At 39.4% G+C, this 13,481-nt stretch overlaps 1 protein-coding gene across 1 annotated transcript in view; it reads right to left on the bottom strand.

Moving 5' to 3' along the window:
- The window catches only part of LOC126473836 (splicing factor YJU2), a 78,846-nt gene extending 66,055 nt beyond the window's left edge, over nt 1-12,791 (bottom strand). The window contains exons 1-3 of the mRNA XM_050101162.1: nt 12,668-12,791; nt 12,460-12,560; nt 2,657-2,768 (exon numbers count right to left, since the gene is read on the bottom strand). Of these exons, the coding sequence (XP_049957119.1) occupies nt 2,657-2,768; nt 12,460-12,560; nt 12,668-12,691 (237 nt within the window). The 5' untranslated portion in view covers nt 12,692-12,791. The remainder of the gene's footprint in view (nt 1-2,656; nt 2,769-12,459; nt 12,561-12,667) is intronic.
- Between the last annotated feature and the right edge of the window lie 690 nt (nt 12,792-13,481).

The following is a 13,481-nucleotide window of genomic DNA, read 5'->3' as shown; positions in this document are numbered from 1 at the left end:
TATATAGGCATTGCAGCGATTACAGTTATTATGAAACACATGAAATGTATCCACAGTTGCAAATATGGTCAACCATCAGCTATATACCGGTATGACAATGAAGATTTGTGCCACACTGGGACTTGAACCCGGATTTCCCACTTACTGTGAGCAGTCGCCTTACTCTTGATGACATATGGAAGTTTGGGTCTGACCCTGAGTTGTGTTTAGATAGTCTAATGGTAAGGTGAACACTCACAATAAGCAGGAAATCCAGGTTCGAGTCCCAATCTGGCACAAATTTTCATTGTTGTGATTCAATTTCAACTAATGGTTGTCCATATTCACAATTACGAATACATTTCATGTATCCATTAAATGACAATGTTTGTACAGAGTACAGGATCTACAAAGGGAAACCACGTATCAGAGTGATAAAGGAACTCCCATACCTAGGTACTGGTTTAGCTGTACATCAAAGAATGATCAATCATTTAACAGGTTTTACTTCGCCTGATGGTAAGACCTCAACATGCACCTACAGTGAACTTTCATACACTTAAAAATGACACTAACAAGGAAAACCCAGAAGTACCTTAACACTACTGGAGCACTCTAGAAGAAACACTGGACAAGATCCCACAACACCATACCACCTTGCTTACTGTATGCCACACAAGCAACCACCCCTGCCTCATCCAACAAAGGCAAGTATCCCTGGTGAAACACAGACTGTGACCAGGATATAGAGAAAAGGCACAGAGCCTGGATCAAGTGAAAGAAAGATCCAAACCACCAGGTTTTTTTTAACACAAAGAAAGTGAACACCATCCGTAATTCCAAGAGAAACTACACCACATCTCTGATACAACAAGAAGAGGAGGTCTTAAAGAACAATAACGCAGGAGACATCCATTGGGGGGACAAACTGGAGAACACATGGTACACAGCCTCTGTTTGCACACCTGATTGGAAGTTTCAGTTAGACAATAAAGACTGAAGAAACACTGGACAAGATCCCACAGCACCACACCACCTTGTTTATGGAGTTAGCAACCAACTTGATGAATATCAGGCCAACTTTCAAGCTAGTAGATCTTGCACAGAGCAAATACAAAATGTCCAGACCATCTTTAATACCAGAGTCACAGCAGACATACCTGGGTAGCCATCCAGTTGGATCTTCAAAAGGCATGTGACTTGATAGGTAGGCAGACCTTGATCTCCTCCCTATGAGAAGTTGGGCTACATGAGAAGAACAGCACATTAAACAAGACCCTTCTGAGGAACATCACCTCCACAGTAAGCTCTCTGAGAGTTTCACCATTCAAACAGGAGTAAGACAAGGTGATGACCTCTCATGCATACTTTTCAAAAGTGTACTGAAGAAGAATATCAGGGAATGGACTTGCACACTACCATCGGGAACTGGAATGAAGATTGGATAAAACAAGGATAACCTCAATGTACTCTGCCTCACAATATAAATGAGGCTACTCACCAACTACAGAGGCTCTGCAACATTGCAGCTATGACCAGTTTGAAGGTCAGTATACAACAAACTGAGTTAATTTGTAACATCACAGGAGCCCCATCTGCAATTCCACTAGAGGGCAACACGTTCTCTAAGCCTCCGCAGTGAAATATTTAGGAGAGTGGATTTCACCAAATGAATATATGCCAGACGTGACAAATTGGAGAGGGTCTACCACTCCTGCAAGAGTATTTACGTCTCCAAGTACCTTTCCAAGAACCCTAAACTCAAACATTACAACTCAGCAGAAAGGCCCTTGTACTGCATGCCTCTGAATGCTTCCTGATGACCAGCAAGGGCCCACTTAGGAAACTAGAGCTCAAGGAACATAAAATCCTAAGGAGACTACTAGAACCAACAAGAGAAGAGGATGGCAACTACTAGATCAAACACAATAGTGAGCTGTACTATCTCTATGAAAACATAATCACATCTATGAGGAAAAGATGACTGGCCTTCTAAGGACATTTGACCCACATGAACCCCTGTAGACTCACAAACAGAATCTTCACCATGACAGGTAGTAGGAAAGCCTCTAAGAACAAACGGATTACTACAGTGAAATCAGACCTGGAGCAACTTGAAATTCCATTAGAAACCATACAGGGCCAGTTGAAATTCTGGCAAATCATTCTACAAGGGCTATTCCCATTGTCTCTTACCAGCAAAAAGAGCACAGGAACCAGCAGACTAAAGTGGACAGAGGAGAAGAAGCTTGCTCGCAGTCAGAAAATGAAAGCTTTCTGGGCGAAGAAGAAACAGAAGACCCATGTAAAGCATCAAAGCAAGCCTTGTGGTCCTAAGCAGGCATAAACAAAAAGAAAAAGAAGATCAGTGTTTGTAATACTTTATGAGTGTAAAGTAAAATGCATTAACAGGTACAGATTACAGTAGCAATTTTCTTTAACACGAGTTGGAAAAAGTTGTTCACGTCTAATATGGACAATTATAACTAAAGCTGATACAATGTGTGAACTTACTTCTCCTGTAAACAATAAATCAGAAATACATAATTTATAATAAACTGAATATATAATTAAATGAGTGTTACATCTGCTGTAAACAATAATTCAGAAATACATAATTTATAATAAATTGAGTAGATAATTAAATGACTGTTACAAAAATGTGGAAAACATTTACCTTTATGTAAAATCTGTAGATCCTTATTCCTAGATAATCCTCTCCTTCAACATCTTCTTTTCGCGCATTGAATTTTTTTCCCTTGTAGATGTACTCTCCACAAGTAACACACCTTTTAATAAAACAAATGACAGAAGATAAATATGATAAACTAAAATTTTTCTTTGTAAAAAAAAAAAAAAAAAAATCAAATTTCTCACACTGATCTTCCAATGAAAACCCTTGTAATTTTTTGTTGTTGTGGCCTTACACAGAAATTTTGTGGTGAAATTGGAACTTTGTAGTGGCTAACAAATTTGTAGCTCTACTGCTGATCATGTGAGTTAACAACAATAACCAATTCATATTCCACATAATCTGACATTGCAGGTCAGTTAATCAAGGCGTCTTCTTTCCAGGCAGGCATACCCAGGAACCTACACAACACGAAAACCCCACCACATAAGCTATATGGGTTACCAAAACTCTACAAAGATGGTGTACCATTAAGGCTGATTGTAAGTGCTCTTGGTTCATCAATGTAAAAAGTAGCTAAACACTTGGCCAATCTGCTTCATCAATATGTGGGAAAGACTGACACATACAGAAAGGAATAAGGAAATTTCATTGAAAAAATGAAGAAACAATGACTTTGCCCAAATGACTTCCTGGTCAACTTTGATGTTGATTCTTTGTTTACCAATGTGCCACTCAATAACTTTCTAGTGCACATTGCTTCCATTTTTACACAGGACATCATCAAACTGTTTCATACAAGTTTTATCAAGTGCTACTTCATGTTGAATGGTGATTTCTACAAATGGCTAGAAGACATTGCCACAGGTAGTCCAATTAGTCCAGTGGTTGTCAATTTCTTCCTGAAGCCTTTTGAAAGACAGATGCTGTACTTGACACCTTGCAAAGCTAAGATGAAGTCCAGGTATGTTGACACACCTTTATTGTGGGCAACCCTAGTGAGGAACATCTAGGTGACTTCCTAAGACATCTGACCAAGTCTCCATGAAAACATTAAATGTACTATGGAGGTAGAAAAGGATCAACATCTATCCTTTCCAGATGTGCTGGTTACAAGGAATGGTGACAATCCAGGACAAAACATGCATTGGAAATCAACACACATGTACAAACTTTCAAATCATTTTCTGCAGAAAAGAGATATGATTAACACACTTGTAGCTGCAGCACCTCGGTTCCGAAATGAAACACTTAGAATGCATTCTGAGGAACAATGGGCACTCCACCAGCTATATACGAAGTGTCACAAAACCTAACATCTGGCAAAATGGCAAGTCAGGAGATGAAATGGAGATATTGCCATAAATTCCCAGGAAGACAGAATTGGTTGTATATTGCACAAACACGAGGAAATTATTAAACAAACTGATCAAAAAAATCAGTTTGTGTCGAAAAGGATAAACTTGCAACGTGAGGAGTATTTTGTGTACTATGTGAATCAGGAGAAATGGGAAAAAGCTATGTTGGAATGACTGGATGCTCCATCAATACCAGGATAATCAAACACAAACAGTACTGAAGGCTGTGGCAGAGCATGTGGTGTGTAAAATGAACCAAGGAATAAAATTTGTTGCCACACATGTGCTTACTGTGGAGGAGAGCTACCATTTCCATTTGTTCAGAGAGCTGTCAAAATTTCAAAATTTATAAGAATGCAATGGTGCCTGCAGAAATTTTGATTCCACTGAAATGTGCTATACCACCTGCCAGCTTTGAACAGTGGTGCAAGCTATGTTGTGTTATGTGAAGTATTTGGAATGTATTGTTTTTAGAGATGGCGATTTGTCATCCGTAGTGGCCCTCTCTAGCACTGAATATCTTAGTTTATTAGTTCGATGGGAGTGATGTTGGTGAGGCATTGGACTTAATGCTCAATGTTAACGTTACTCCGTGTTTTGAAAATTTGTTTTTATTGGCTTGCCAGTGAGTTATTTTAATATCATTAGCTGGCTACTCTTTTGTTTTCGGTCTTCGAATTTTCAGTTCAACATGTTGTTAAAAGTTGGAAATTTTGTGGTTAAAGACCTTACAGCACAATTTATGAGTCACATGTTAGTTACCACTAGGCCTATGGGTGATGATACGGCAACTACAATTAAATTTATCCAGTCATATGGCCTTATGATACAATGTGTGAAGTGGCAACAGTGCACGGAACTATTGAAACTGACCACAGTTGCTGAGTCTTGAACCAGGAATGAGTATCTGAAGCAGATTATAGATTCATTGCAGGTGGTATGGATAGGCAGTCTTAGAAAGTACTTTTGAACACTTTTTCCAAAAACAATCTTTATCAGCTAGCTTGACAGTCCACATACTACGGAAATAGGTTGACCTTATCAGTGGCGTCAGTATACAGACAGTGATTGGTGACCATGCCGTCGTAATAGTGTTGATGGTTAGTGAAGTTAATAAATCCATCAAGAAGGCCAGGAAAGTATTTTTATTGAAAAGAAAAGATAAGCATGTTGTTAGCATCCCACTTAATTACTGAATGGACACAATTTAGTTCAAGGTTTATGGACATAGAGAATTATGGGAAAAGTTTAAAAAGACTGTAAAAACTGCACTGTGGAGAATTCTGGGGCAAGTAGTAGATTAAAGATGGAAAAACTCTACTGTGGTTTAATAAAAAATTCAGGAATTCCTGCAGCGGCAGAGACTGTTGCACTCTCGGTTTAAAAGAGAATGCACAAACGATGAGTGGAAAATGTTGGTAGATATTTGTGTGCCTTAAAAATATTGATAAGCAAACATACAACAACCATCACTTTCATACCTTAGCAGAAGATCTTGCTGAGAACCAGAAAAAATTGTGGTCCTACATAAAAATCGCCAACCGGGTCAAAGGCTTCTACACGGTCATTTGTTGACCAGTCAGGTGTGGCAACAGAAGTCAGCAAAATGAATTAAATTTCACGATTAAGAAATCTGCCACACATGATTGTTATGGATTTTCATACAGTCTACCATATGAAGAACATAGCAACAGGCATCCCTGTCTTAGAGAAACAACTCAAATAGTTCAAAACAAATAAGTCGCCACATCCGGATGAGATACCAGTTCGGTTTTACAGAGAGTACTATATGGCATTGGCTTAGCTTGTATATATCACAAATCTCTCACCCAGCACAAAGTCTCAAGTGATTTGAAAAAAACACAGGTGACTGATGTGTTCAAGATGAGTAAAAGAACTGACACCCAAAATTACAGATCAATATCCTTAACATTGGTTTGCTGCAGAATTTTTGAATGTATTCTGTATTTGAATTTAATAAATTTCCTTGGGGGGGGGGGGGGGGGGACACTGCTGTCCACAAATCAGAACATATTTTGAAAGCATTGCCATTGAAATTTAGCTTGTCCTTTTCTCAAACATGATATCCTGTGAACCATGGATGAAGGGCAACAGGCAGATTCCATATTCCTATATTTCCAGAAAGCATTTGACATGGCACCCCATTTCAGATTGTTAACAAATGTGTGACCATACAGAACAACTTCCCAGATATTGAGTAGCTCAAAGACTTCTTAAATAATACAACCTAGTGTTCATCAGAGACAAGAGCACTATAAGGAGTGCCCCAGGGAAGTGTGATATGACCGCTCTTATTCTCTATTTACTCATGCGTAAATGAGCTGATAGACAGGGTGAGCATCAATCTGTGGCTTTTTTTTCGATAATGCTGTGGTGTGTGAGAAGGTGGTGTCATTTGAGTGACAGTAGGAGGATACAAGATGACTTATTTCCAGTTGCTGTAACAAATGGTAGCTAGCTCTAAAAGTTGAAAAACCTAAGTTAGTGCAGATGAGCAGGAAAAACAATTCCACAATGTTCTAATACAGCATTAGTAAATATCTAGGTGTAACATTGCAACGTGATATAAAATGAAAGAATCACATAAGGAGGGTAGCAGGGAAGGCGAATGGTTGAATTCTGCTTTCTGGGGGAATTTAGGGAAGTATGGATCATCTGTAAAGCAAATCATGAACAAAACACTAGTGTGACCTATTCTTGAGTGCTACTCGAGTGTTTGGAATTCACCCTAAGTAATATTAAAGGGGCTGCTAGACATGTTACCAATAGGTTCGATCAACATGTGAGCATTATGGAGACTCTCTGTGAAGTGAAATAGGAATCTCTGGAGGGAAGACCACATTTCGAAAACTTTGAGAAATGGCATTTGAAGCTGGCTGAAGGATGATTCTGCTGCCGTCAACACACAGTTCACATAAGCCCTTGAAAGGAGGATATAAGATGAACATCAACAAAAGCAAAACAAGGATAATGGAATGTAGTCTAATTAAGTCGGGTGATGCTGAGGGAATTAGATTAGGAAATGAGGCACTTAAAGTAGTAAAGGAGTTTTGCTATTTGGGGAGCAAAATAACTGATGATGGTCGAAGTAGAGAGGATATAAAATGTAGGATGGCAATGGCAAGGAAAGCGTTTCTGAAGAAGAGAAATTTGTTAACATCCAGTATTGATTTAAGTGTCAGGAAGTCATTTCTGAAAGTATTCGTATGGAGTGTAGCAATGTATGGAAGTGAAACGTGGATGATAAATAGCTTAGACAAGAGGAGAATAGACGCTTTCGAAATGTGGTGCTACAGAAGAATGCTGAAGATTAGATGGGTAGATCACATAACTAATGAGGAAGTATTGAATAGGATTGGGGAGAAGAGAAGTTTGTGTCACAACTTGACCAGAAGAAGGGATCGGTTGGTAGGACATGTTCTGAGGCATCAAGGGATCACCAATTTAGTATTGGAGGGCAGCGTGGAGGGTAAAAATCGTAGAGGGAGACCAAGAGATGAATACACTAAGCAGATTCAGAAGGATGTAGGTTGCAGTAGGTACTGGGAGATGAAAAAGCTTGCACAGGATAGAGTAGCATGGAGAGCTGCATCAAACCAGTCTCAGGACTGAAGACCACAACAACAACAACATAGGTATACAGACAGTCACTTTTCTCTTGCCCTATTTGCGAGTGGAATAGGATGGGGAATGACTAATAGTGGCACATGGTACCTTCTGTCAGGCACTACATGGTAGCTTGCAGAGTATGTATGTAGATTAAGTACATATGGGTTTCATTAATGGTTGTTATTTTGTGTGTGTGTGTGTGTGTGTGTGTGTGTGTGTGTGTGAAATTTTCTTTGAGATCAAAATTGATGAAGTAAATTTTTTATGAACAGTCAGATGGGTTGTTAGCTAAAGTTCAGATCTATTAGCTGATACTGGTGGGGAAATGTGGAGTGTGTTATAGTTATTTTTGTGAAGTTGGTTTTTGATAATAATTAGATGTGTGAGCTACAGATTGTTGATAATGTGGGTTTCAGCTGAGCTACACAGTTCACGTGAAGGTTTTGATACTGGCTTTTGGAGCAATTTTTTAATTACCAGTCTTTGGAGTGATATCTGTGGTATCATGGGCTGTTTGTTTTGCTATGTACTTCTTGTTATGAATGTTCTTACTTTGTTTGACCCTGCACAAACCCCCTAATTTCCATGGTCATCCCATGAGACTGATATTCTTATTTGAAAGAACTGGATTATAGGCTATACTGTGATGTCGTTTATTATTGCGTGACATGATAGTTACCATAGCGTGTAAGAACAAACAACCATGCTGATGACGTCAAGGGTCTAGGCTGCTGGGTGGTATCAGACATCTTATTATTCCTGAAATTCTTTCAAGGTGTGGCAAAAATTTTAAAATTGACATTTTTGATAAAACTGAGTGTGATTATCTGAAAATGTGGTGTGCCCCAATAACTAAATATGACAATAAGGATAGAAAATGTTTCCTACTTCAAATGACCACTAGTTATCCAAGTAGAATTTGAAGGTTGATGGCTTTGATACCTAAATGATAAGCTCATTTTGATAGTATATGCAAAGTAAATCTTTTTGTTACTAACATGAATATGAATGCCACCTTTTTGATCCAATAATCAGAAATTACAGCCTCAAATGATTACATCCACGATGTCCAATGGGTTATGAAATAAAGCTACATATGAAATATTCACAAAAAATTTGTTAAAATGCTCATACTATAAAGCAGGAACAGAAAATTAAAGATCTCCTATAAAAAAATTCAGAGCAATTAAGCAAATCATGTTCGAGGTCAACAAAAATAACCAACCAAAATTGAGAAATTAATGCTTCTAGAAGTGGAGAAACTGGGAATAAACCTTACAATAGGTTAATATAACTAGGTTAATTCAACTGTGAAAATTTTTTGACAGAGCACTGAAGGACCTAAGTCGAAACAAGGCCCAGGAGTAGACAACATTCCATTAGAACTACTGATAGCCTTGGTAGAGCCAGTCCTGACAAAATGCTATCATCTGGTGAGCAAGATGTATGAGACAGGCAAAACACCCCCAGACTTCAAGAAGAATATAATAATTCCAATCCCAAAGAAAGCAGGTGTTGACAGATGTGAAAATTACCGAACTATCAGTTTAATAAGTCACGGCTGCAAAATACTAATGCGAATTCTTTACAGACGAATGGAAAAACTGGTAGAAGCTCACCTCAGGGAAGATCAGTTTGGATTCCGTAGAAATATAGGAACACGTGAGGCAACACTGACCCTACGACTTATCTTAGAAGATAGATTAAGGAAAGGCAAACCTGCATTTTTAGCATTTAGAGAAAGCTTTTGACATTGTTGACTGGAATACTCTCTTTAAAATTCTGAAGGTGGCAGGGGTAAAATGCAGGGAGCGAAAGGCTATTTACAATTTGTACAGAAACCAGATGGCAGTTATAAGAGTCAGTTGAGGGGTATGAAAGAAAAGCATCGGTTGGGAAGAGAGTGAGACAGGGTCGTAGCCTATCCCCAATGTTAGTCAATCTGTATACTGAGCAAGCAGTAAAAGAAACAAAAGAAAAATTCGGGGTAGGTATTAAAATCCATGGAGAAGAAATAAAAACTTTGAGGTTTGCTGATGACAATGTAATTCCATCAGAGACAGCAAAGGAGCTGGAAGAGCAGTTGAACGGAATGGGCAGTGGAGGATATAAGATGAACATCAACAAAAGCAAAAGGAAGATAATGGAATGTAGTCAAATTAAATCGGGTGATGCTGGGGGAATTAGATTAGGAAATGAGGAACTTAAAGTAGTAATATGAGTTTTGCTATCTGGGGGGCAAAATAACTGATGATGGTCTAAGTAGAGAGGACACAAAATGTATACTGGCAATGACAAAGAAGGTGTTTCTGAAGAAGACAAGTTTGTTAACACAGAGTATAGATTTAAGTGCACAAAGTCACTTCTTAAAACATTTGTATGGAGCGTAGCCATGTAGGCCTATGGAAGTGGACGTGGACGATAAATAGTTTAGACAAGAAGAAAATAGAAGCTTTTGAGATGTGGTGCTACAGAAAAATGCTGAAGATTAGATGGGTAGATCACATAACTAATGAGGAGGTACTGAACAGAATTGGGCAGAAGAGAAATTTGTTGCACAACTTGACTAGAAGAAGGGATCGGTTGGAAGGACATGTTCTGAGGCATCAAGGGATCACCAATTTAGTACTGGAGAGCAACGTGGAGGGCAAAAATCATAGAGGGAGACCAAGAGATGAATACACTAAGCAGATTCACAAGGATGTAGGTTGCAGTCAGTATTGGGAGATGATGAAGATTGCACAGCATAGAGTAGCATGGAGAGCCGCATCAAACCAGTCTCTGGACTGAAGACCATAGCAACAACAACAAATTCAACTATGTTGGCATCTACTACACTTTGTTCTTTCACAAAACTTCACATCTGATCACATTATTACTTTTATTCCATTACTTTCATGTTTTCTATTTTTTAATGTTGACTGGCATAGCTAAGTTAACCAGAATGTGTTTTGAAAGCTTTATTTTTTTAGTTGATCATGTAAAGTGTAGCCTAAGGCCGGTATATGGTTAGTTAAATGTGGGAAATCTTGCAAAATCACATTCAAATTGGCCTTTGGTATTGACATTCAACAGCTGAATCAATGCAATCTTCATCTGAGGTTTGTAACATTACTGTGCAGCTTTTACAACTGGACTGCAGAGATCATTGGACTATATGTGGCACTGGGCTGCACCCAACACAGCTTGAGAAGGTATCATCAATTCATGGAAACAACAATTCTGTAATGTGTAGTTTAGTAGAGTAGCACATAATCATTACCAGAAATTCACAAAAATATTTTAATAAATACAAATCCCGTATCCAGATTCCAGGAGGGGGCACGAGCCCCTTCTTTACGCCACAACTGGATGCCTATGTAAGCATGACAATATTCTTAACAAGAAAGCAGAAAACCTCGAGAGAAACAGACCCTGGATTACCGTCCTACAGTGAATGATCGTTGCAGGTAACAGAGGGAGAACTAATGGTACAGATCTGGGAAAGTCTCAAAGACACTGGGGCAGAAAGTACATGCGAGAACTGGGTTTGACTCTAGTCTGCCACAAGCAATGGAGTGTGAATCTTAGGTAATCCCAGTCACTTGTGTTGGATGAAGTCAGCAAAATCATTACACAAATGTCAGCCGAAAACTCTGAGACAAAAGCAAACAGTCAACACATCAATTTAACACATTGTTAATTATACTCTGATTAAAATTACTTTGTGCTTGACAGATTGCATTGCACTGTTGCTGATGCACTGCCAGCCACACTTAACAAGGTGCCACACCTACCTACAAAACAGGAAACACAGCAAGCACTTGGTGCTTGAGAAAGAACTAAGACTGACTGGTGGCTCGCACCTACCACTCAATTCACTGAAACATCAATCAGAAAGCAATTTTAACTGGAGTATACTAGCTACCATCACCTGCCAGGATCGGTTATAGGAGTAGTGGTTGAGGAGACACAACTAACTGATGCAGTGTGACACAATTATATTGATTACATTATTCTTATTGACTTGCATTTACTGGAAATTAGGGATGGGTGAATACTGAAGATAACTAAGTTTAACATCCTGATACTGGTGCTAATGTTATTAGAGATGAAGCATAAGCTCACACTGAATAAGGGTAGGAAACAAAATGGGTGTTCATTTTCAAAGAAACCATTCAATAAACAATTTTATTAATTTACAGAAAACGCACAAAACCTACATCTGAAGGGCTAGGTAGGGATTTGCAACCCACAACTTTCGAATGTGAGCATAATGCCTTAACCACTATACAATTCGCTTGACCTGCATGGACTGAATAATTCTAGCTTTGACGTGTGTCATACAACCTCCAAACACTGACAGACTAAACCCAACTGTCCACAGCAGTGTTTTTTAAATATGAGATTGGAAGACAACTGGAATTTCTTGTAGACTAGGAACAGATGTGGAATACTGTTTTGCTGACCTCTAGAGCACTTTCTCACTAACATTTTCTCAGATTGCTCAAAAATGACTTGCCATTCACAGAACGAAAACTGGTAGCACAAGGCCTCGCAATTTTTTCCCGTCGTGAAATCTCTTCTCTATTCCATTAGTCACAATATTTCCTTCAGTTTTTACATGGTATGTCACTCATTCCAACATAAACTGAGATAAGGTAGTGATAGAGCTTCGCCTCATGAGAGAATTTACTGACAGTACTTGGATGTTATAACAGACTATTCATGTTCATGTAAGCGGACGAAAACTATACAATGAAAATCGTCGAAGAATGAATAGACACATAATATCATACTTAGATAAATGGCTTACTAAACAAGACTGAACAGACATCATCACACTGAGAAGTCATTATAACTTATGATATGGTTTCTCACCTCATATTAAATGGAGCCATAAGTCTCACAGTGTATTGACGATTTTTTGGCATCTTCATCCTCGGAATTTTCGACGGATCGAAATCCGGAGGATAATATTTCTGAAAAGTCAAGTTACATATCAGTGAACTCATGGCTGGTCAACAATTTAATTTGTCATTAGACGAATATACAATTTTACAACAAATCGTTCACTACGGATACCTACATTTAATACTTTTCTTTCCGACATTTTCGCTTGTGTTGCTTAGTTAAAACCCAATATACTGTTTACAAACAGAAGTACAGAAACAACACACTCAGCAACATAAACAACACAGCAAAGTACCTCGGCGCGGAAGACACGTTTGCCAAACCAAAGATGAAAATAGTGAGCTGGTAACCCCTCTAAGCAGTTAGTGAAGCATGGTGTGAAGTGTATCAGTTTGTTAAACTGGGATTGAAGTCCTATTTTGTTAAGAATGTAGTACTAATACACTCCTGGAAATGGAAAAAAGAACACATTGACACCGGTGTGTCAGACCCACCATACTTGCTCCGGACACTGCGAGAGGGCTGTACAAGCAATGATCACACGCACGGCACAGCGGACAAACCAGGAACCGCGGTGTTGGCCGTCGAATGGCGCTAGCTGCGCAGCATTTGTGCACCGCCGCCGTCAGTGTCAGCCAGTTTGCCGTGGCATACGGAGCTCCATCGCAGTCTTTAACACTGGTAGCATGCCGCGACAGCGTGGACGTGAACCGTATGTGCAGTTGACAGACTTTGAGCGAGGGCGTATAGTGGGAATGCGGGAGGCCGGGTGGACGTACCGCCGAATTGCTCAACACGTGGGGCGTGAGGTCTCCACAGTACATCGATGTTGTCGCCAGTGGTCGGCGGAAGGTGCACGTGTCCGTCGACCTGGGACCGGACCGCAGCGACGCACGGATGCACGCCAAGACCGTAGGATCCTACGCAGTGCCGTAGGGGACCGCACCGCCACTTCCCAGCAAATTAGGGACACTGTTGCTCCTGGGGTA

This window comes from Schistocerca serialis, chromosome 4, assembly GCF_023864345.2.
Source record: "Schistocerca serialis cubense isolate TAMUIC-IGC-003099 chromosome 4, iqSchSeri2.2, whole genome shotgun sequence".
Lineage (NCBI taxonomy): Eukaryota > Metazoa > Arthropoda > Insecta > Orthoptera > Acrididae > Schistocerca > Schistocerca serialis.
Note: the sequence above shows the minus strand (reverse complement) of the source record. Positions and strands in the feature narration are given on the sequence as shown.